The 21,447-nt window shown below is 43.3% G+C and overlaps 1 protein-coding gene across 1 annotated transcript in view; it reads right to left on the bottom strand.

Moving 5' to 3' along the window:
• The window catches only part of A2M (alpha-2-macroglobulin), a 28,934-nt gene extending 10,557 nt beyond the window's left edge, over positions 1-18,377 (bottom strand). The window contains exons 1-21 of the mRNA XM_082751755.1: positions 18,184-18,377; positions 16,380-16,563; positions 15,600-15,759; positions 14,653-14,705; positions 14,109-14,129; positions 13,623-13,791; positions 12,186-12,270; positions 11,232-11,352; positions 9,848-9,962; positions 9,502-9,611; positions 8,851-9,009; positions 7,210-7,437; positions 6,806-6,869; positions 6,169-6,311; positions 4,179-4,328; positions 3,361-3,531; positions 2,621-2,753; positions 1,903-2,017; positions 1,342-1,570; positions 1,011-1,137; positions 240-361 (exon numbers count right to left, since the gene is read on the bottom strand). Coding sequence (XP_082607881.1) covers positions 240-361; positions 1,011-1,137; positions 1,342-1,570; positions 1,903-2,017; positions 2,621-2,753; positions 3,361-3,531; positions 4,179-4,328; positions 6,169-6,311; positions 6,806-6,869; positions 7,210-7,437; positions 8,851-9,009; positions 9,502-9,611; positions 9,848-9,962; positions 11,232-11,352; positions 12,186-12,270; positions 13,623-13,791; positions 14,109-14,129; positions 14,653-14,705; positions 15,600-15,759; positions 16,380-16,563; positions 18,184-18,281 — 2,757 coding nt within the window. The 5' untranslated portion in view covers positions 18,282-18,377. The remainder of the gene's footprint in view (positions 1-239; positions 362-1,010; positions 1,138-1,341; positions 1,571-1,902; positions 2,018-2,620; positions 2,754-3,360; positions 3,532-4,178; positions 4,329-6,168; positions 6,312-6,805; positions 6,870-7,209; positions 7,438-8,850; positions 9,010-9,501; positions 9,612-9,847; positions 9,963-11,231; positions 11,353-12,185; positions 12,271-13,622; positions 13,792-14,108; positions 14,130-14,652; positions 14,706-15,599; positions 15,760-16,379; positions 16,564-18,183) is intronic.
• Between the last annotated feature and the right edge of the window lie 3,070 nt (positions 18,378-21,447).

Below are 21,447 nucleotides of genomic sequence, written 5' to 3'. Positions count from 1 at the left end.
CTGGCAAACTGTTTACATTAGGAGATGGGGAAAGTTTAAAATACTGGCAGGAGACACAGTTTTTGCACAGTTATTAACCTGCAACCTTTATGTAGCCCTGCCAAAGTACAGAGATAATGTAAGACCATCATATCACCACACTGTGTGGTGACCCCCTAGAGCTCTGTTTCATGTGTCTATGCAGTGAACACTCTAGCCTGTTAGGCAGCTCAGTTCTCCCCTGCCCACAGCCCCCATACCTCCACCAGCAGCTGTCTGATGACTGTGTCCTTCCGTCCTTTCTCAGGGGTCTCCACTATGGCGTTCCCGCAGGGCTGCTGGTTTTGCAGGGCCTCAGCGCTCACCGAGAACTCCACCTGCCCTGGAGGAAACAGGGGTCAGCCAGTCCTGCTGGGCAGCACCAGGGAATAGGATTCATTGACATTTCTGGGAGTTTCAGCCTGCAGGCCCAAAGGTAAGGATTTCCCATCACAGCTGAGCCCAGCTTCTTTCCCACAGGAATTTAGCTATCTAAATCGGAATGCATGCTGGAGCAGATGGGCTGCACTGCCATTGAAAGGTGACTGTTTTGGTGGCTCTTTTCCAGAACTTAGGACACCACTGTGGTGGGACTCATCAGTATCATGGCTGTTCAGCACTCCGCTACTTGGCATGCAAACCATGGCTGCTACCACAACATGTAACAGCAACAGCAAAAGCAGAGTGTGAAGGCCTCATGGAGCAATCATCAAATCTCTGACATGGATGGAACTGACAGAATGTCCCTGCCAGCCAGCAAAGTTTCAGAAGTTGATGTCCAAGGCCTGTAAGACTTGATGAAATTGCACATAGTGCCAGACATGGCCTTGGACACTAGGAGTCCACCAGCCTTTACATCCTGCATAACCGGAGATGAGACACTCAGCCACGGTATTTCCCAGGAAACTATGTAGCTCTAACACCAGATACTGAACTGGGAGAATAGCATAGAGAAACCCTCCCTGCAGTTTTCAGTATTCTGAGACTTTTACCTAGAGATCTGGGAGTCACTAGCCAAGCCACCGTTTTCCTCCCGTTCTCACAGAGACAATAAGATTCTTCCTCCTTTCCCACTGGAGTTGCCAGAAATTGAGTAGACTGAGCCAGAGCCACACTGACCTGCCATTTGTAGAGAGAGATGTAATTGAGGAGGGGTGATTTTGAGAGACAGGGAGAAAATATCAGAGACACAGGAAAAAATAGCAATAGTTATTTCTTCTCTAGCAAAGAAGGGTCTAAGGCTACTCAGAGATAAGGTTAGGTGAAGGCAAGAAGTGTACAAGAAGGTACGTGGGTACAGAGAAGGATTTCAATCTTCCATACCCTTATGCAGGCTGTCAGATAGCTGAAAACGGTGGCTTTCAGTGTGAAGGCCTCACCACGCACTACAGAGTAAGGCAGGGTGAGCTCTACAAAGAAGGGCTGGAAGGCTCTGAGAGACACTGTTGGGGATAGGCCAAAGCCTGTGTCTGATGAAGTGCAGAACGCATTGGCTTTCCACTCGGTGATGGTGTCAGGGATGGTCACATCTAGTTCAGCATTTCCTTCAGAGCTGGCAAGAGACAGCAAGAAAGGACAGGGTGATTTTTACGGGATTTTGGTGACTATCAGTATCCCTTTCAGCCTAATGAATCATATTTGCTGTATGAATGATTGGGCACACTATATTGGGCACTGAACATCTTCTAAAATCACTACTACTATGTGGACAAACCTAACCACAGACAAAGGCAATTCCATCACAGGGGAATGCCAACTGATCTCTGCAAACAGTGAAGGACTTCTTGGCATTGAAAAGGCTTGGTAGACATGAGATTCATGTTTTCATCTTGTAAAACCAATTATATTATAAAAGGAAGGGAGGAAATATTCCAAGGCATTCACCTTACAGATACTAAACTCCAGATCCATGTTTCTGGGAAATACTTTCGGACTGTCTCTGTCAGCTCTTCAGGAGTGCTGACACGGTGCATTGGTGAGGCATACATTCTAGCAGAGTCTAAGGATGATAATTCCAAACAAACAAGATCTACATCAGCATCATGCTTTGGTCTGAGAAAGTGGCAATATACACTACAATTAGAAGCTGTGCTGGCAGCAGATGCTTGCTGTTGCTGTAGTGAGCACTGGTACTATAAGCAGTGAAGTTTCTGGGTCAGTGTTTATTAGCAAGGGCTAGCTCTTCCATATTACCCACCGGTCCCCAGCAAAACTCATACTATGAGAGGCAAGTAAAAATGAAGTAAAAATGAGCAGCTTAGAGGAAAGAGCTGTTTATGACCTTGTATGCTTGGCTTTGACAAAAGGAAAGAGAAATCTACCGAAACAAAGACAAAAAGTCCTTATCTACCTCCTAGTTTTGTTCAACTATACTTTGGCTAATCTAATTTCTATATTTATTTCTATATTGATTTAAGCCTATCCATAGGCCTTTACAACCCAGCAAAAGAGACATGCCCCACACTCATGATGAAGATGACATATGTGAACACCCCACTTCATTACTGCTTCCATAACCCCAGCTCTTGTTTATTTACCCCCCCAAAAAACAGATGGGATCTCTGTTCAGAATAGAGATGACAGCAAGACTCAATTCCTTTACCGCTTGTCCTCACGTCATAGTTAGGTAACATGAGTGCACTTGGAACCGCAATTCCTGCAGGTATGTAATTGCCAAAGTTGCAATACCTAGGTTTCTTCACCTTGGAATTTGTGAAAACCTTTAAACCCATTTCCTATGGAAGAGAAACACAAGATTTATTTTTTTGTTGTTGCTGTTACTGATTCCAGCTGAGGTTTACACAGCAGATTTGATGTTAGTATTTTATTGCTTCTAAAGCAGAAGCTGTTATGGTCTGTGGTTTGGACCTTGAGATGATCCCCCCCAGCCCTGGGTCTGGGTGCCCAGGTGGCTCAGAGAAGTCAAGGGATAGATCCCCTTTGCCTGTAGGGCACTGATTCCAGTCTGATTCCAGATTAGGGGTCAGGATTTGCCAGAGATTAGATAGAGAGTCTCCCCTTTGGAAGGAAATATCCGTGGCTACAGTGTAGCTCAGGGACGTACTGATTTATATGCGGTAAGGTAATGGCACAGAACTTGAGTTAGAACCTTAATTCAAGCCAATCCCAAAGCTTTTCGTGTAAAAAGATAACTTTAAGACTGATCAATTCAAGTCAGGAGTACAGCTGTCATGACAGGTGAAGCTTATGACTCTCACTGAACTTGGTGTCAGACTACTGAGATTCACAAGTCATTTCCTTATATTGCATCATGCCACAAAAGGTTTAAGCACTCTCATTCTTTCTCCCATTTCACTCCTCAAACATGCAAGAAGGTTTTACTTTTAGGATGCTGTAAGTGTCATCTTCGTTACTATCCATTAGTGGAGAATAGGTGATCCCATTCACAACTATATTCTTCAAGGTGATACAGTCTTCCAGGGGGTCATCCACATGCACGTTTGGACCATAGCGATAGCTCTGCAATTCCTTCACGGGCAGCAAGCTATACACCTGGGCAGAAGAAGCCAGGACATTTAGCATTTTTCAGTGTCCACCATCACAAGTAAAGGATTTGGACACAAGCATCATAACAGTCAAATCCACACAGCCATGGTCCTCCCTGAAGTGGTTGCAATAGGAAACTGGAAGTCCAAGCAGACATCCAAATTTGGAGATAGTGCCTCTTTTGCTATGGACAGTATGTTACTCTGGTTACTATGGCTCAAATATATGAAAAATTACAGTGGCCAGCCTGGCTGCAGCCCTTTGTCCCTGTTCTGGCAATGTCATTTGCTGCTTAGCATGAGGAGAATGAACTTTCTGACACTTCTAGATGCTACTTTAGTAAAATAAATCCATGTCTAGAGAGAAAAACTGAAAAATCATCATTAAACACAGAACAGCTTTTGGCTCTGGACATGAGAAGCAGTTTCCTTAACAGGGTTTCCCAATTACCATTCCTACAGTTGTGCAAAATCCCAAACAAACAAACAGCTGCTGCCTAGTTCTCAGATTTCGCCCACTGAAGATTAGCAAGAGCACAGGAGAGCATTCCTGTGTCAGCACTTTCAGGAAGGATTCTTCATTGCTTCTACCCCATTACTGGGTTGCTCTTGCTCTGACCAGGCTTTGAGGTACTACGCAAATTAAGTACTTACAGAGCCAGGTGACAGGTCAGCTTCTGGCTTCATGAGGAGAACACTCTTGTCCACAGCACGGACAGCACAGAGGGAGTTTGGGGAGGCTCTGAACAGCAAGTGCGTTTCAGAAGAAGGTAGGCCTTCAGAAGGAGAGAAGCTCAAGTCCACCTGTATCCACAGGAATACCTATGTCACAGATGCCCTAGCCTTGCAAGACTCCAGCTGAGCATCAGTCCCAACCCTATGAATCCCACACAGACATGTATACTCACACCCTTCCCTCTGTGAAACATTGTTGAGTTTCCTTCCTGCAATGCCAGAGGAATCAGCACTAACAGTTCTTGTCAACTTAAGCATCGCGACTTTTCACAACTTTTAAGGCATTTGGGGGTTTTAAGGCCACTGTGAATGTGATGAGATAATCCCACACAGTGACTAGATCTGTTCAGACAGCTGAGTATGGTTTTGAACAAGCTTCAATCTCTGTGCTGCAACCAGAGGTGCTGTGGAGATACAACAAACCTGCAGTGATCTCACTTGGCAGATTCACTGGTAACATGAGAAGCAGTGATACCTTGGAGCAATACTGTAATATGTACTGCCTGGTGATGGCTCTGAAGAACCGGCTTGTTGGCTGAGACCTGCCAGACTAATGTGCCTTCCTCAAAAGCTAATTCACAAATCTAATGACCTCCTACTAACCTCTGCCCTGCAAGTTCTTTCTAGCAAAGCTGATTTCAACACTATCTCACATGGTTTTATAATAGCATGGCTGACCTGCATAGATCTTCCCTCTCATCAGCAATACAAATGCGCCCCTAACATACAGCAATCACAGCATCCTTACACTAAACATGTTCCCTGACAAAGCTGCACTAGCTGCCAGTCTCCTTCATGTCCCAGTGAGACCACACAATGCCTTTTGCTGACAACCCTCATCTCTCCCAGGGTGGTCTCCCAACCTTGTGAATGCAAAAAAATATTCTTGAGGAAACAGCAGAACAATGAATGTAGCAAGCTTGCTACTAAAAACAATGTCTAGCATACTGATGGCCCAAAGTCTGTCCCAGCCAGGCTGCTTTGAATCCAGGATGCTTTTGGAGAGGAAAGCAGTACCTAGTCACATAAATTAATTGGCACTTGGCATGTGCCTAGACTTTAATACTGTGCATAGAATGACCTTTAAGATAAAAAGAAAATTCAGGTGTCCAATGTCTTACAGTGACACCAATATCAAGAATTCATTTAGTTTGGCTTTTAGTGGGACAAGGGACTGCCTTTAACAGTGTACTATTATTTTGAAGCTCTAATGGCAGCTTGAGGATCCTCTCTTCTTAGGGCTGCTCATACATTATTCTGATCTTCTGCATAACGAATAGATGGGTCCACAAGAGAATCATGGTCTGTATGTTCACAGAACTTTCTTTGACCTCTTTCAGCTGAAAAGCAGTCTCATCTGTGCTATCGGAGCACCACCATTCATTGCTCGGTACAGATGGCAGGTTTAAGCAAAGTTTAGCTTCATTTATGTATAACAGAAATTACAATGACAGGATGAGATGTATGAAAGTTGAAAGATCTGACAAAGATTAGATGTGCCTACTGGACTGGGGCTGTGTGTGTGTTTTATTTTTGCTCTGCGACCACACAAGATGCCACATCATTCTTACAAAGAATTTGTGTGAAAAGGAGTGAAATACATGTGTTGCAGTATGACATAAGATACATGGCCTCCCCTTTTCTTACCCCAAATTGTCTGTGAGATCAGTGACTATGACTTGTTGATGAGAGATTTTAGCAGTGTAATCCCTGCTAGCATCCTTTTTCCAAGAGTTGATCTCCTCCAAGCTAGCACAAACCAAAAAGCAGTGAAGCTCCATAGAACAATTTATTAGTGGCTTGTCCAGTGTTAGCAAATCTAAGTAAATGAGCTTGGACAGGCTAAATCTAACAAAAGTTTTACCAGGTTTCAGTCTAATAGCTGTTCCCTCAAGAAGTGATCACTTACCTTATTGCTGAAACATTTTTCTATGTTGAACTTGGCTGAATCAGCAATCACCTCCCTGCCAGGAGTAGTGGTGTAGACAAGCACTTGGGCCACTGGAGCAATATCAGCTTCCACAGGCAACTGTAGCAAGAAGACCCCGTTGGCTAACAAAACAAGAGCAAAAAGTTGAAGTACAGGAAACCTGCTCATGGAGCAGCCAAATTTCCAGCTTTTCCTTGATGATGAACTTCATTCTAGCTATAATGAAACTCTAGGTCTCCAATTGGGATGAATTTGTTTTCAAAGAGATGCATAAGACTCACTGTTTGACTGGAAAGGCCTGTTTCAAGTCCTGTTCTACACTGCATAAGCAAGCTGAATTTTGGTTGAGTTTCTAAAAACAAACCACCAGACAGTGTCTCTGAGGAGCACTGAAGCCCCAGAAACACAGTGTTAGAATAAAGACAGCTGGTACAGGGGTTAGTGCAAATCTGTGCTAAAAATGAGTAAAGACAGAAAAGAAAGCTCAAACTCTTCCCACATCCTAGGGAACATGGATATGGGAATTCCTGCACTGCACATGGAAGCAGCCTGTGTGTCTGCCACAGTTGCATAGCCTCACAGGACAGAGACAATATGGCAGGGGAGGGAAACTTACCACTTTCCTGGTCCAAATCCAGAATGCTGGTGCCAGATTGCTTGATGATTCCTTTGGCCATCACCTGAATGGAAGGAGAAACCTTGCTGTGACTGAGGTTATGCATGAGCTAAACCTTAAAGAGGGAGAACCTGAGAGGAGAGTAACTGAGTGTTTATAAGTGAGCAACAGGGAGATGTCTGCATCCTGCTCAGCTGTTCTCTGCCTCCCTGTAGCAGAATCCCAGTGCTCACCCAGGGGACACTGGGACATCCTCACTCCTTGACCCTCCTTTTCATGGGAAAAGAACATGTGGAGGATGATGGGGAAGTGTTTAAAGCCTGCTGCCTCAAACCACAATTTCCATCTCCACCTCCTCTACAATTACCAGTGACAAGCTGACTGTATGGGAAGTGCAAACTTACCAGGTAGTAAAAGACAATTTTCCTCTCCTCTCCTATGGCCTCTGGTGTAAGGATATAGTGCACCCGCACCTCTGTGGGGGAGCCGCAGCTTAGCATCTCAGACTTGGGCTCAATTTTGAGGAAGCTCTTACTAGGGGAGTAAAAGCGCTTTATGTAGAGATGGCCTTCTTCATAATGTGGAAAAACCAAGGAATGGTCGAAGCAGTGGGAGTATGATTTATGAGTTGCCTGGAAATGGAGAAAATACACACATAGAGATCCTCAAACACAGGCAGAAGAACTGGGACCAACATTCATGGTCTAGTGTTACAAGTTTGGTATTTTTTGTACTTAAAACAAAAAGGCATTCTACCCAAAACAGAAACATGAGCCTCGAAGATGAAAGACAGACAGGGTGGCAGTATCCTGAGCAAATAACTGGAAATGACTCAATCCCAGAGAAGCTGGGCTTTGTCTCAAATAGACTGAATTTTATCGGTTGTTTACTTACTGTCAGTATCATCATATGGACTCTTTACCCTAATATCTTGCCCTCTCTAATTCTCAGTTAGTTTAAAGAGAAAATAAACCAATTTTAATTTTTATTATCATCACTGGCACTGGAGAACAGATGTTGCTGTCCAGTTCAGGAATTACTAGCACCAGGATCAAGCTGAGGATGCTACGGAAAAGGAGAAAAATTCTCCAATTGAGAATTCAAAACCTAAATCAAACAGAAGTTTAGCAGGTGAGAGGCCATGTCTTCCTAAAAATAAGAGTGAAGGGAAAATATTTCACATTTCTAAGGGTGCTGTTTCAATATTTCATGTGCTTTCCATGCCCTTATTTCTTTATCTTTCTCACTACACTTAGAAATTCTTGCCTTTTCTTTATCTTGCAAAATTCTGCAACTTTCAAGCACATTGTGGTAACTTCTAGATATTTTTTAATGGTTTTAATCTGTGACAAAAGAATTGTATGGAGAAAAAACAAATATAAGTCTGGACAAAGTGCCTTATTCCAAGGTGAAATATTAGGAAATGTGTATGTTACATATATATTACATTTTCCACTAACAAAAGGATGCTCAGCAGCACTTAACTTCTTCCAGATAAATGAACTCTACACCACAGAGAGAATTTCTGTTAATTGTTCATACTGTTTTTCTATTTATGGCAGGGGAAGAAAGGTAGGAGGGAGGGAAGGAGGGAAGGAGAGAGGAGTTTAGAATCTCAGAATGCTAAATTAAACCTGGAGAGATGCTTAGATGAGACACCTGAGAAATCATTTAGTTGAAAAGACAGTGAAGCACTAGCAGCACTCCACCATGAGAGATTTTTAAGAATAAGTTAGATGCATCCTTGATACAGATTTGTCTAGGTAGGGTTGGTGATCCCTTGGAGCAGAACGGACTATATGACCTCTTGATGTTTCTTCTAACCCTCTATTACTATTGCCAAGCTGAAATCAAATACAAGCTAAGTGCAATTGTCACATGGCAACCTGGTCTGTTGCATGGCTATTTCCACCATAGTGATGCTGAGGTTGGCAAAGACAACCAGGATCAAGAAGCTAAGTGCTTCTGTATATGTAGTAGAAACTTCAGAAGTACTCCCCCTCCATCCCTCCTGGTCACTTTATCACTTTGCCCCCATGACTCACTCTAATTCCAACAGATTCCAATTCCAGCATGGAAGTGTTCAGGGCAAACTGTGCCCTGCCCTCTTCATTTGTTGTGTAGTTGGTTTCCTGGCCTCCTTGTAAAGAAATCCTCACAGTTTCATTGGCAATTGGAGCACCAGACCCATCCACAAGTTTCACCTGCAGGAACAAAAACAGGATGATACAGGAGAACACCTGTACAGTCACTAAGCTGGGGATGTTGGGTCCATCTGAGACAGGGAAATTTCCATGGCACTTTGCATCACTTCACATCACTTCGCTCTTCCAGAGAGGGCTGTGAACTTTCTGAATCTTACTTCTTTGTCTCTTTCTCATCTCCATCTCTGTGCCAGAAGACTAGAGACAAAGACTGACATGCACTCACACCAGTTAAGGCCTCCTATTAAGCAGGAGACCAGAGAAGCAAAATGTGACTTGACTGAAGAAGAGGGGTCACAAGGACAGAGGGGGAAAGCAGAATGAAAGCTATGCTCTCAGCTGCTGTTCCCAGGTTAGAGAGCCTGAAGAACTGAGGAGGTCATCAGGGATTAGCAGCAACACTGAGGTTCAGCATATTTGCAGATGTGGGCATGTGCCCATCCAGGAGGTTCAGTAGCACTCATGACACTCCACTTCTCAAGGTTTCCCTACCTGTCCAAAGAAGGGGATTCCAGGTTTGTAGTGGGAGTCTGAATCCTCAAAGGTGATTTTGCTGATGGTGTTTGTGATCTTGGAGAAGCTTGTTCCAGTCAACACCACTCCTGCAGGAAGAAGATTGAAGAATTAATTTGCCTTTCCCTGACATTAATTATTTTTGCTCCAGGTCAATCCTCCTTTGTTGGACAATAAATTTAGTTGATGCTCCTGATATCCAGGCAGGAAACTTTAGGATTCCAGAACTGGGAGTCTGCTTTTCTCCCTCACTCTTACTCGGCAGGCCTCTTTGCTAGTCTCTCCAGGGCTTATTATGTGTCTCTTTGATCTAGATCATTCATACCTGTTTCCTCCTCTTTAATCTTAGCCTCTACATGGAGCTTATCCTCATATCCAGTTCTCTTGAGCTGGAATAACTTGGTTTTTACCACTTCAGAAATGCAACCATGGTTGTCTGTCTGTTGGAGGAAAACAAAAAGGCTGTTATAGTCTCATGTGCATGACATTTTTCCAACTTAATGATCCCATCATTGTGTGATGTGGTTAGGTGGAAGAAAAGCTCACAGCCTCACAGGCCATGCTCTTCACAGTTTTTATCAAAACTGGAAAAGCACCTAAATAACTTGGCAAGGAGCATTCTGAAGTATCTGCAGGAACATCAGAGCAAAGAATGTGCAACCTAGAAGATTTTTGTTTATGTGTGTGTTTATGATGTTTATTATTCTAAACACTTGATACAGAAGCATAGAGAATTATTCTTGTGTATGCCACACAGGAAGCATTTGCCAGGTGTCAGGCACATTGGAATATAGCTGCTGACTTAAAATGCACAGGCAGTATTAGTGATACATAAACCATAGATAAAGTTTGTGTATGTGTAGAAAGAATAAAACAGCTGGAAAAGTATTTCAAAAGCTTGCCACCTCTCATTATCTTCATGTACAAGACAGGTCTCCACAGTCAAGGGAAGAGCTACCTAGAACAGAGTTTAGCACTGCAGTGTTCATGTTTCCATTTAGCATGGATTACAGCACAGTAGCAGAGGCAATTGTGGGGATGATGCTGTCGCACATTCCAAGAATCATGCTCTCTTCTGCTTGCTCTCTTGTCCTAGCCTATGTCCACAACTGCCTCAGCTAGATACCTTCAGTTTCTGTCAATTAAGTTAGCACGAGTCAACTTGTCCATGCTCCAAATGCCATTCAGTTTTGCTCTGTAGACTTGCCAGTGTGATAGTAGTGTGTGTGTCAGGGGAGTATCTATCTGTCTTAATCACTGATGCTAAATTCATATTCTTTTCCTCCTTGCTCAAACTCATCCCCTTCTTTCTGTTCCTTTCCTGTATCAAGCAACAACTTCTGATCCCACACACTGACTCTAGTGCAAGCCAACCCCAACTCTGCATTCACCATGCATACCTACCCTATCTCATTATTCCCTTATACTTGCTAGTCTCCTGATTTTTTTATTTTTTTCTTGTAACCTCTTCCTTCTCTATCAAGCTTCTTGCCTTTTCACACACCTTTCTTACAGCACAGGCCTTTCAGATTTCACCTTGCATCCAATCTTCATTTCTTCTTAAGGCTTTCTTAAAATACATGAAATCTCTCCCCTCTTCACACTCATGATTGTACCTACTCCATCAGAGCAAACTTGTACCTAAAAGGCATGCTCAATAAACCACATTTTCTCCTACCACTTTGCCCCCTGGAATTATCATGACTCACCTGTCCAGAGAACTCCTCACACACTGCCTTAGACTCTTCACCATAGCAACTGGATGAGTATTGAAACTTCCTGCACACACGGAAACTCACGAGGCCAGGAACAGGCTTCCCAAATGTGTATCTACAAGCAGGGAGGATAGGAAGAAAAACAGAGCCATGAGGAATGTAAAAGGAATGGAGAAACTGATTAGCTCACCCCCAGTGGAGCCAAAACTCTTTCCTAAAACCACCTCCATGATACAGCAGGGTCATCATAGGAAGTAAAAGGCAGCAAGAAATTTGGTAATGTTTTAGGATCAAGGTTGGCAATAAGGGCAGAAGCACTGAGTCTTATAATCCTGATTCCTAGGAATAAGACATAAGTGTGCAGAAATAATTTATTATAATGCTTATTCAGTTGAGAGTACACCTAGTCTTGGAGAACATGTTGCAAGTATCTACATCACCACCCAAATCAGACGCAACTGGTTTATCTATGTATGTGCATTGGGTCTCTCAGCTCATTTTTCATCCCATGCTGTGTCTCTTCCTGCAGGACGTGTGGAACATGCCACACAGAACTGAATGACATAACTCAAAGGAAACATCACTTATGGTTTTCTCACAGCATTGAGAGTAGAAGCCAAGTTTAAAATGCAATTCCAAGTTGAGATAAACAAAGACCTCTTCTCTAGAACAGCAGCTAATCTTATGTCCTCTATGACCCTCATATGTTAAAAATATGCAAAAATACTCTCAAAAACAAAACAAACAAACAAAAAAGAAAAACAATGTTTCTATGTTACAAAGTGTCCTAAGCAAAATTGTAAAGCCTTTTGTCTAATGGTATATGTAGTCTATTTGGTCCTAGAACCCAGAAATGGTTGAGAAATATAATGAAGTCTCCCAACAGGACCTTCATCAGTAGCTGAGGTGAAACCAGAAACCAAGGACTGAAAGAAGAATGACACTCACAAGCCACAAACTGTCACCTTCAGCTTCTCATCAAGAATGGTGATCACCTCGGGCATTTTCACCGTTACTTCAAATTTGGGCAGCACTGCAGCAAAAACAAAGGAAAATAGTCTATATGGTGGAGAATAACATAAGAATGAGACCCGAAGGCTGCTCAAAGGTTATTCTTACAAATGTTCTGAAAGCTTTTAGCATCTAACTGGTCAGATTTTAGTGGCCAGTGTCATCTGCACATCCCACCAAAGTCAATGAAAGCCACCGGCATTCAGCCAGCCACTGTGTTGGGTAAGAAGACAGGATAATTACACCAACTATTAAAACACAGCAGTTCTTTAGGTAACACAAGGGCTAGTCCCACACCAGTATGATACATTAAAACAGATCGTCCCACACCAGTATGATACATTAAAACAGATCCAGTATGATACACCAGTATGATACATTAAAACAGATCAGTCCCACACCAGTATGATACATTAAAACAGATCGTTAGGTCAACAGAGATCTCTCAGAAACATACAGAGTTGGGACTACAGCTTGGTCTTTGCATTTCCAAAGCATGTAGACTTTAGCAGTTTGGAAAACAGGAAAGGCCCTGGAGCTTCCCTGCTGACTCACCACAGAGTAACATCACATCCAAACCCAGCTGCAAGAGGGTTAGTGGACAGTGACTATCTTGGGAGAAGGAGGAGAAATTCAGGGCAGCCATGCAAATTAAAGAGGACAGTGGGCTTCCAGAAGACTCATCCTGGCTACATGATTGTAGCAGACTATTAAACAAAGGCTGCTGCTGGCTTGCTGGGGTGTTGAGGGAGGCAGTGACTACTGGAAGGGAAGGCAGGGGAAGGAGGAGGCATGTGCAGATTTGTATTAGGATTACATTTCCTACTCAAGAATCTGGGACTGGCACAGGGATGAAATCACCAGAGATATGTTAAGGCATTAAGGCATCACAACACCTACAGGCTTAGCCTGTGGGGGAGGACAAGCAAGATCTGAATCTACAGCCTCAGCATACACCAAAAAGTCAGGACTTTCCAACTCAGGCAGGTGAGACCTAGACTCATAGCATCACACTTGATGTGCGTAGCCAGCTGAAGATGAGGCTGTGGCTTTAAATCACCTCTGAGAGGAGGTATAGCCACTGGTCAATAACATAGACTGCTACAAGCACACTTGCTCATGTTAGGAACTTTGCTGATATAGGCAGTTGGGAGCACTGCACTGCATGGCCTGGGCCTTAGGGAGGAGTGAAGACAGATTGTCCAGGTCCTTCAGTCTTCTCTTCTCCAAAAGGAATGATGCTTGGGAGGGAGAGAACTGAGAGACATTTTCTAGCCATACAGGATGTCCTGATCATATCTACCGCTCTGTTCAATTATCTTTCATGCCCTGTTGGGCTAGCTGCAAGGAATCTGAAACTGCAGCAACAGTTACCATACTCCTCCACGGAAAAGGAATGTTGGATTCTCTTCCCAGAGGCTTTCTGTACCACCACGGAGTAGGTTCCTTCGATGGGTTCAGAGGTGAGGTTGAAGAACAGCTGGATTAGCCCCCCCTTTAACTCTGCCTCTGTCCACTGGTACAGACGGTTTTTCTTTGGGTCCTATAGATAATGAGACCACAAGGAAATTGTGAGAACAGTGTGAGGCTGCAATAACTAAAAAGCACTAACAAAAACAGTGAGGAGAGGCCCACCCCCGGGAGGCTGCAGGGCAGGAATAGCAGGATTGTTTGGGGAGCCCAGGGCTGGACAACAAAACGAGCTCTGGGCCCAGAGTACATGGTTGCCACCATACAAGTTAAAGCTTTATGTGTTTGAATAAATATTACAGACCTGCTATATAAATAAAATAAACAAGAAACATCTTGAGGAACTGGCAAGTTTACAGATCTGAACATGAATTTCATGTCTGTACATACCTCAATGTAGACCAGCGGAAACTAGAAAGGGAAGAAATGAAACAGCATATTTAGAATGTGCATTTAGACAGCGCAAACAGTACTGTCAAATGACCATGGCTACGACCATGTTTCAGGGAACTTGCTGATAATGCAGTAGGGTAAGGAAGAAAGTCCCTGATATGGAGCAATCATGCGTTTTGAAATACATCAAGAGAGTGGCATCATTGGTATCAGGCATTCACCCAGGACAGAAAAGTCACCTGAAATTACTAACATTGGATTATCTGGAATACCAGCTAGAGCAGATGTCCACTGTGATAGTGGCAGATTTGCTCACTGCTGAGGTGTTTACACCATTATTCATTTGCAGTTACATTCTCAAACCTTTCCAAGAATGCAGAGGCAGTCTCATGCAGAAATCTGAAGAACAGATCCTGTTAACAAAACCTGAGATAACCTGGGAACTGCACAACTATCTCCCCAAAAGACATTTCTTTCCTTACTTTTCACACATGGAAGATATAAGGCCAAACGACTATTGAAAAGGAAGTGTTATACTTGCCACTTCATTCACAGGGAGAAAGCTTTCATCCAGAGAAACAATTCTGAACAGAACTGATGGAGAAAAACATATAGTGAGGTTTGACAGTGCAGTCACCAAGCAGAAAACATTGTTTGCAAACACAGTACAACAGAGAACAGTTGTTCTCTTATATGGAAATCTCATTCACTACAAAGCTATGTCATGCTATGCTGCCCAAATAAGAAATTATATTAATTACAGGATATTAAGAGCAAATCCATAGCAGTGGGAACATCTTACTGACTGTGGGCATCAGAAACTGATCAATTGGAACCAAAAATTTGTCTTTGCCTACTTTGCAAAGATACATCTTTACACTGGAATTAGCATGGGTCTTCTAATTTTTTCCTCTAACTAGATTGACTTCTTAGGAAGAGTGAATGCAAGAAAATCATTTTGGCACCTGGCTGCAAGTTTGTGTTGGCTCTGCATGAACAGAGAATTCAGTGTCTCTTTTAGGACATTCATCCCTGTCCAGGCCAAGTTTAGAAGACAAATGGCCTGGAAGTAATAGCTTATGTAGTTCTCTCTATCTTCACATCTTTGTTGAGCAAAATCAGCTGCCACTTTGAAAACTATTTCACAACTTAGCCTGAATTTTGGCCCTGTTTTCTACAGGACACATAGCCAGTCATTGCTCCAGTTTTTGTGGTTTTAACAAAGGGGATCAAAACTCTATGGAAGGGAATCCAAACTACACGGACCACAACAACAGAACTCCCAGTGGCACAGGGAGTGTGTGCACAGGTGCCCCACTTACATGCATGTACTTTAAAGTTTCCCAAATTGTTCCCACATGGAGGATTAAAAACATACAATTCAGCTACGAGAGACTGCTCTTCTAACCCCCACTGAAAGCACTAAGAATGGACAGTTTTTGTGGTAATTTGTGCTTCAAATGCAAATCTCCACCCCTTCCCTGGTACCTGTCTGTCCAGGTTTGTAGATCGGTTTGTCTGTCTGGACGAAGACCAAGCTCTCAGAATTCTTGACCGACACCATCTTGCGGCTGATGAACTGCAGGGTCTCCCCCTTCACTCTCACAGTGAGAAATATGACTGGTGACAGGATACTTAATTTTGGAATCTGGGGAATGACAAGATGGCAACTATGTTATGGACAACCTGCAAAAGCCTATTGAACTGAACTGGCCTTCCTAAAATAACAAATCTAATATAACCCTGACAGACCCAACAAAGAGGTGAAGAAGACTAAAATCAGGAACAAGAGACTGATCTTTACTTGTCCCGTATTCCTATACTTTCCTACTTTTGTGTAGTGATTGTGCAAGTATTGTGCAGTAAAGGAACTCACAACTCTGCCAGTATGTTCCAAGAAATTCTTAATGTCCTGATCAAAATCTTTCTGTCTTTCTGACATTCAGAGGGGTATGGAGTAATCCCTTTCCTCCTTCAGATAATGTCTCTAGTCTTTGCTTAACATTTATTTTTCCAAACCAGACATGTCAGATCCTTATACATCTCCTCCTGTCTTAGAGAGAAGCTGGCTTTCCAGGACTGAGCATTTCCCATTCAGATATGCTAAGGAGAGCTCAGCTCTGACAGAGTTTTGAGGATGGACATGAACATACCTGTGGTCAAGAGGAAAGTGAATACCTATACAGTGTTACTCTGTTCATTACTATTCAGTGCCCTTACAGTTCATCCTTGGTGCAATGAATCAGCCTAAAGGGATTAGATACTCACAGAGAAAGGGATGCAGGTGAATATATCCTTCTCTGACACCACATCATCAATCAGGCTCCTGTTTTCCCCTTGATACTCAAGCGTGGCACTCAGTGTCACAGACTCATTCAGGTGGGTCAGCTGAACGCAGACTTTCTCAGGAGCATCAGTGTTTATCAGAAAGGGCAGCAACACCATGTATTGCCTAGAAAGAGGGGGAAGGCTAAGTCAGAGGAGCAGGAATAGGTGGAAGGAGCTGTACAGAAAGGGCAAATAAACCAATCTGATAACTACAGCCCTCACTGTTCAGGGAGAGAGCTACATTTTCTAGGAGTGCAGTAAGATTTCTGGCATGTCTGTAATAGCACAGGAAAGCAGATAGCCGGGTCTCAAAAGTAAAATACCACAGGAAATTCTCAATGTAAATGTCTGGAAAGGATATGTTTTTCCAGGTTCCAGCACAATAGCAGTGTTCTTTCCTGGGACCCTGAATACTGCCTGTGGCATGAAGAGCAAAAAGTCTACTAGTAGACTATGTTAGTAGCATTCAGGAGTCATTCAAGTGCCAATACCTACTGAATAAATGGCATTGACTCCACTCTGCCAACCATCTGTAGCATTACTCTCAATCCTCACAGGGATCCAAAACTGCCACAGTGTGGTGCCAGATCTTAAGCAAAACCCTGTAGCAAATTCAGTTCTTTGCAGGGAAGTGATGCACTTCTGGGACATGGTAAGCAGTGGGTCCCTGCTCTGTCCTAGGCAGCCTACCACTTTGCAGAGCATGAGCAGTTTGGCGTTGCCATGCTGCCCAGAACTGCATCTGGGAATCAAACCTGATCCACCTAACAACAACCAGTGCATCCTTTTGGGTGGGCAGGCTCTGGCCTCCTCAGCCCCAGAACAGCAAGTGACTGGTAGAAGGGACCTCAACACCTGCGTAGTAAGGTAGGGCACTCCTCTTGGTGCATGGGAGGCTCTGACACCTTTATGTCCACCAGCCAGTTTGCAGGGAGAAAGCTCTGGCCCCTTGGATCCTGACCCTGCTGTCCACTTACCCTGTATTTCTCAGAGCACTGTAAGCACAGCCTTCCATGCATGCACACAATACATACTCCATCACATACAAATGGGTCAAAAGGAGGTGAAGGAATGAAGTATAAGGTACCCCTGCAGTCTGCTAGCACCTCACAGACCTTAACTGTCACAGCCTTACAGTTCTACATAATTCTGTACGAGGCTGAAATTTTCATTCCATTGGCTGGGCAGAAAAATGTGAATTAAAAAATAAAACAATTTCTGGTCATGCCAAATCCGTTATTTGTTCTTGTTTTGAGTGTGTTATCAATCAGAAAAGCACTCACACCTCCTAGGTGTTTTGACCTGGGAGTAACATAATGAATGAAACATTTTATTGTCTTTTCAAAAAATAAAAAATAAAAAAGTGTTTCACTTTAGAAAACTGAATGTATAAATGACTATAAAACAGCTATAAAAAGTTATCTTTTGAGTAAAGAAGCAAATTGTTGCAGAGTTTCGCTGAAATCATGTCAATTCTCTTTACAAGCAAAAGCTCTTTCCCTCTTTTCTCTCTCTCTTTTTTTTTTTCCCTCTTTTTCTCTTTTCTTTTACTTTTCTCTTTTCCTCTATTTCTTTCTTTTTCTCTTTTTCTCTTCTGCTGCTGCTGGCAGAAGATGTTTTACCCAGTTCTGATGTCTTTATCCTCGGGTAAAACAAAACAGGCAGAAGATGAGACACAAAGCAACAGATAGAGGAATAAAGCCCAGTTCTCCTGCCTGCCCTGGGACCCCCCTGTGTAGCTTACGGCTCTGTGACGGGCGAGACGGGCGAGGCATCTCCAGGAAGGAAGAAGAAGAGAAGGAGAAAGATGTTAAAGCTGCTGGGCAGTCCATCTTTCCCCATGGTGCAGAGCGGGATGTGGCAAGTAGAGCAGAAAAACAGATAACCCAGCCTGGTTCGGTGCTGCTTGTACTGCACCTCTGCTCTCTAACTTAACCCCTTTATACTTTCCTCCGCAAACAGCCTGGGGGCTGGAAGAGATAAGGGCAGTGGGCCAGGGCCTGTCCGGAAATGGGAGAGGCTTGCAAGGAGGAGCTGAAACTGGCTGCTCCGAGCCCAGGCAGAAGGCCAGGTGCTGGGGGAAGAGGGAGGGGAGAGTGCCCAGCAGGCTGGAGCTGTATCTTCAGAGCAGAGCAGCAGGCGATGGAGGAGGAAGGGTGATAGCTAATGAAAAGAAGGGTTAACACCAGAGGGTAAGAGGAAGGCCTCCACTTCTGGCAGGGCTCCCAGCTGGCCATGGCTCTGATGCTGGAGGCTCCTGGAGGAGAGATGATTTGCTTGGAACTGGGAGCAGGAGGTTGAGCAAGTGCTGAGGAAGCAAGAGTGGGTGTGCCAAACCCCCATCTACAAGCAGGACAAGCAGGCCAGTCCCACAGGATCTGAAAGCTGGGAGTGCAAACTGTGAAAACATTTCCCTTCCACCCACCCTGGTCTCTTGTGCTCTCCATTCCTGGTCCCACCACAGCTAATGCCAGGAAAAGGGGCCAGAGATCAACTGGACAATCAAATCTTCAGAGATAGTCTGACCTTCACCGTACCATTGTCAGTAACATGATAGAAAGCTGCCAAAAGTTCAACCCAGTAACAGCATGTAACACATTAACCAGGCCCCCAGAGCAGCAGCTGCCCTCACACAGCAGAACATAACATGGCCTGGGTCTTGCTTTGTCTATGCTGGTTCTTGTTCCAGGTCAACTTATTGGGACAAATAAATCAAGTTATTGCTGTTTGGTGGAGTCCTTCCTGGTTTCATTATGTAACGCAGCGTGATGGGTAGTGTTGTATCCTAAGAGGAAATTTCTTCTTAACCATTATTTCTACCATGGTTACTTTGGTCTGCAGCAGGAGGATCAATAGCTCTGGTAATTATTACCTTTGCAAGCAGCAGTAGGATATCTGTCTTACTCATAGTCCTCAGCCAAGCTCCAAAGAGTAGACATCTATGTTAATGAGAATAAAAAGGGTAAAAGGATAGATCAGTTATCTGTCCGTCCTTTCCCTCTCCTACTATCATTGTAAGTTTGCTATGCTGAGGAAGTTTGGAGTTAAGAAATCCAAGTTTAGCAAGAGAACAAACATTTATTAGGAATCTCATTCTGCCCTGTGGCAACCCGTATGGGAAGAAAAGAGGGCAGTAGTTCATGTCTAAGTTCCCTGGGGACTTCAGAAAAGAACCACAGCCCAAGCTTGTGCTCTGCCTTCTCTATCTGGTGCCTTAGGGTTGCTCTGCCTGCCCAAAAGAAACGTAACCCAGGAAAACTTGCCTCACCTGCAGAGAGTAGGTACTTGGGTAGTAAAAGAAGATGATACTTTGCAATGATTTAAACCGATTAAATACAAAATAAAAGAAAACTCATGAAAAGTGTTAGCCTATTTATTAGGGGAATGTGTTTTAATGATATCTTCCCTGCATTTCTTGCAGTGAATCTGAGGTTCTATTGTTTGGTGTAGCTGAAAGTGACAGGGAAGCTTCAATTATGCAAAACCAGCAGTTAGTATCCTGTATCTGAAGCAGGAATCAAGCTGCATTCACTGATAACATCACTGAAGTGCTGATTGGAAGGGAGCTCTGGAAGTTGTCTAGACCGTCCTTGCACTTAAAGCTGGGTTTTTGCCAATGCTAGATCGGGTCTCCCATGACTTTGTTAAGCAAAATCTTATAAACCTCTAAGGATGGAGAATTTACCATTTATCAGTCATTCATTACTGCTTACAGTGTTCATACAAGAAGAACGTGCTTCCAACAAAATTAGTATGTATTGGTCAGATATATAAACATGCTCTAGGCAGAAGATAAAAAGCTGTTGCAAAGACATTTGTTCAACTGGTTTTCACAGAAATAAATATACTTGCTTCAAATCCTTTCAGTACTGGGAAAATTTGAACCCAGAGAGGAGACAATTGCATCATTAAAACAGTAAAATCCCTAACTGAAAATTCCTTCCTTCCAAAGTATGGCCCACTTCTAAGGCAACCTGATCCATTAATTTATTTTACATTTCTTGAGCATCTCTTTGGGATGAGAATAAGAGGCCATGTTTGAAGAGCTGATTAGTAAAATAGTCTAGTATGCACTGCAATGTAAAATCCTAGGAGAAGCAAAGCTGTTGCAGTATCTGTATGATAAACTAGGCAAGCTCAGAGTCATGCTCACCTCACGAATAGGCACTGTGATAATGCGAGTAGCTGTTTCTTCACTGGGTAAAGTAACTCTTAGGGTTCTTCCTGTAAATGCTACCAGCATTTTGACAATGCAGGCAAAGTCTCTAGCATTATTTCACAGGTCCTGACAACTTTCTGGGAGCCAGGGAGGACAGTATCTTCTTTTGATAGCTGAATGGACATTGGCACTGACAAAATCACTCACCCACAATAACCCAGAGAATCTAAGGTGAAAACTTAAGATTTTTAGCTCCCACTCTGCTGCTTAAAACACTGATGTTTTCCTCCAGCTTCCCCAGGTCTGACCATTACATATATGGTTACTGAAAAGCAGGCCTACCCTTGCTGGGAACATTCCCAACTTAATCCCCCCAGCTCTGTGAACTCTATATGAGTCTCAGCAGACATCCCCTTATCTGTCTATACTAAGGTCTGCATTTTCATTTTAATTTGCCCTGAATTCTCCATGTGTTACACCCTCCATAAATGTCAAACTTCACATACCCAGGGATACACAATTGAAAGCATTCTGTATATGGCATTGTCAGGAATTTCCTGCTGTATTGCAACTGGATTGCTCAAAACTGTATTAAACTGCTCCTTTCAACCAGGTGATGCAAGGACAATTCAAAATATATTAAAAAAAAATACAATTGCTGAAGGGAAACAGCAATATTCTTTTTGGAAACTACATCTTGTTTCTGTTTTCTCTGTGATTACACTGCTGTTTGTAATGCTTATTTACATGTGGCGTAGCAGTAACAATCCCATTAACAATCACTGCCAAATTATTTGCAATCCCCCTACTGAACATTTAATCTCACAGTTTCAGATGAAATCTCCAGTG

This window comes from Aythya marila (genome assembly GCF_965140915.1).
Source record: "Aythya marila genome assembly, chromosome: 1".
Lineage (NCBI taxonomy): Eukaryota > Metazoa > Chordata > Aves > Anseriformes > Anatidae > Aythya > Aythya marila.
The sequence above is the reverse complement of the archived record's forward strand: the minus strand, read 5'-3'. Positions and strand labels throughout refer to the sequence as shown.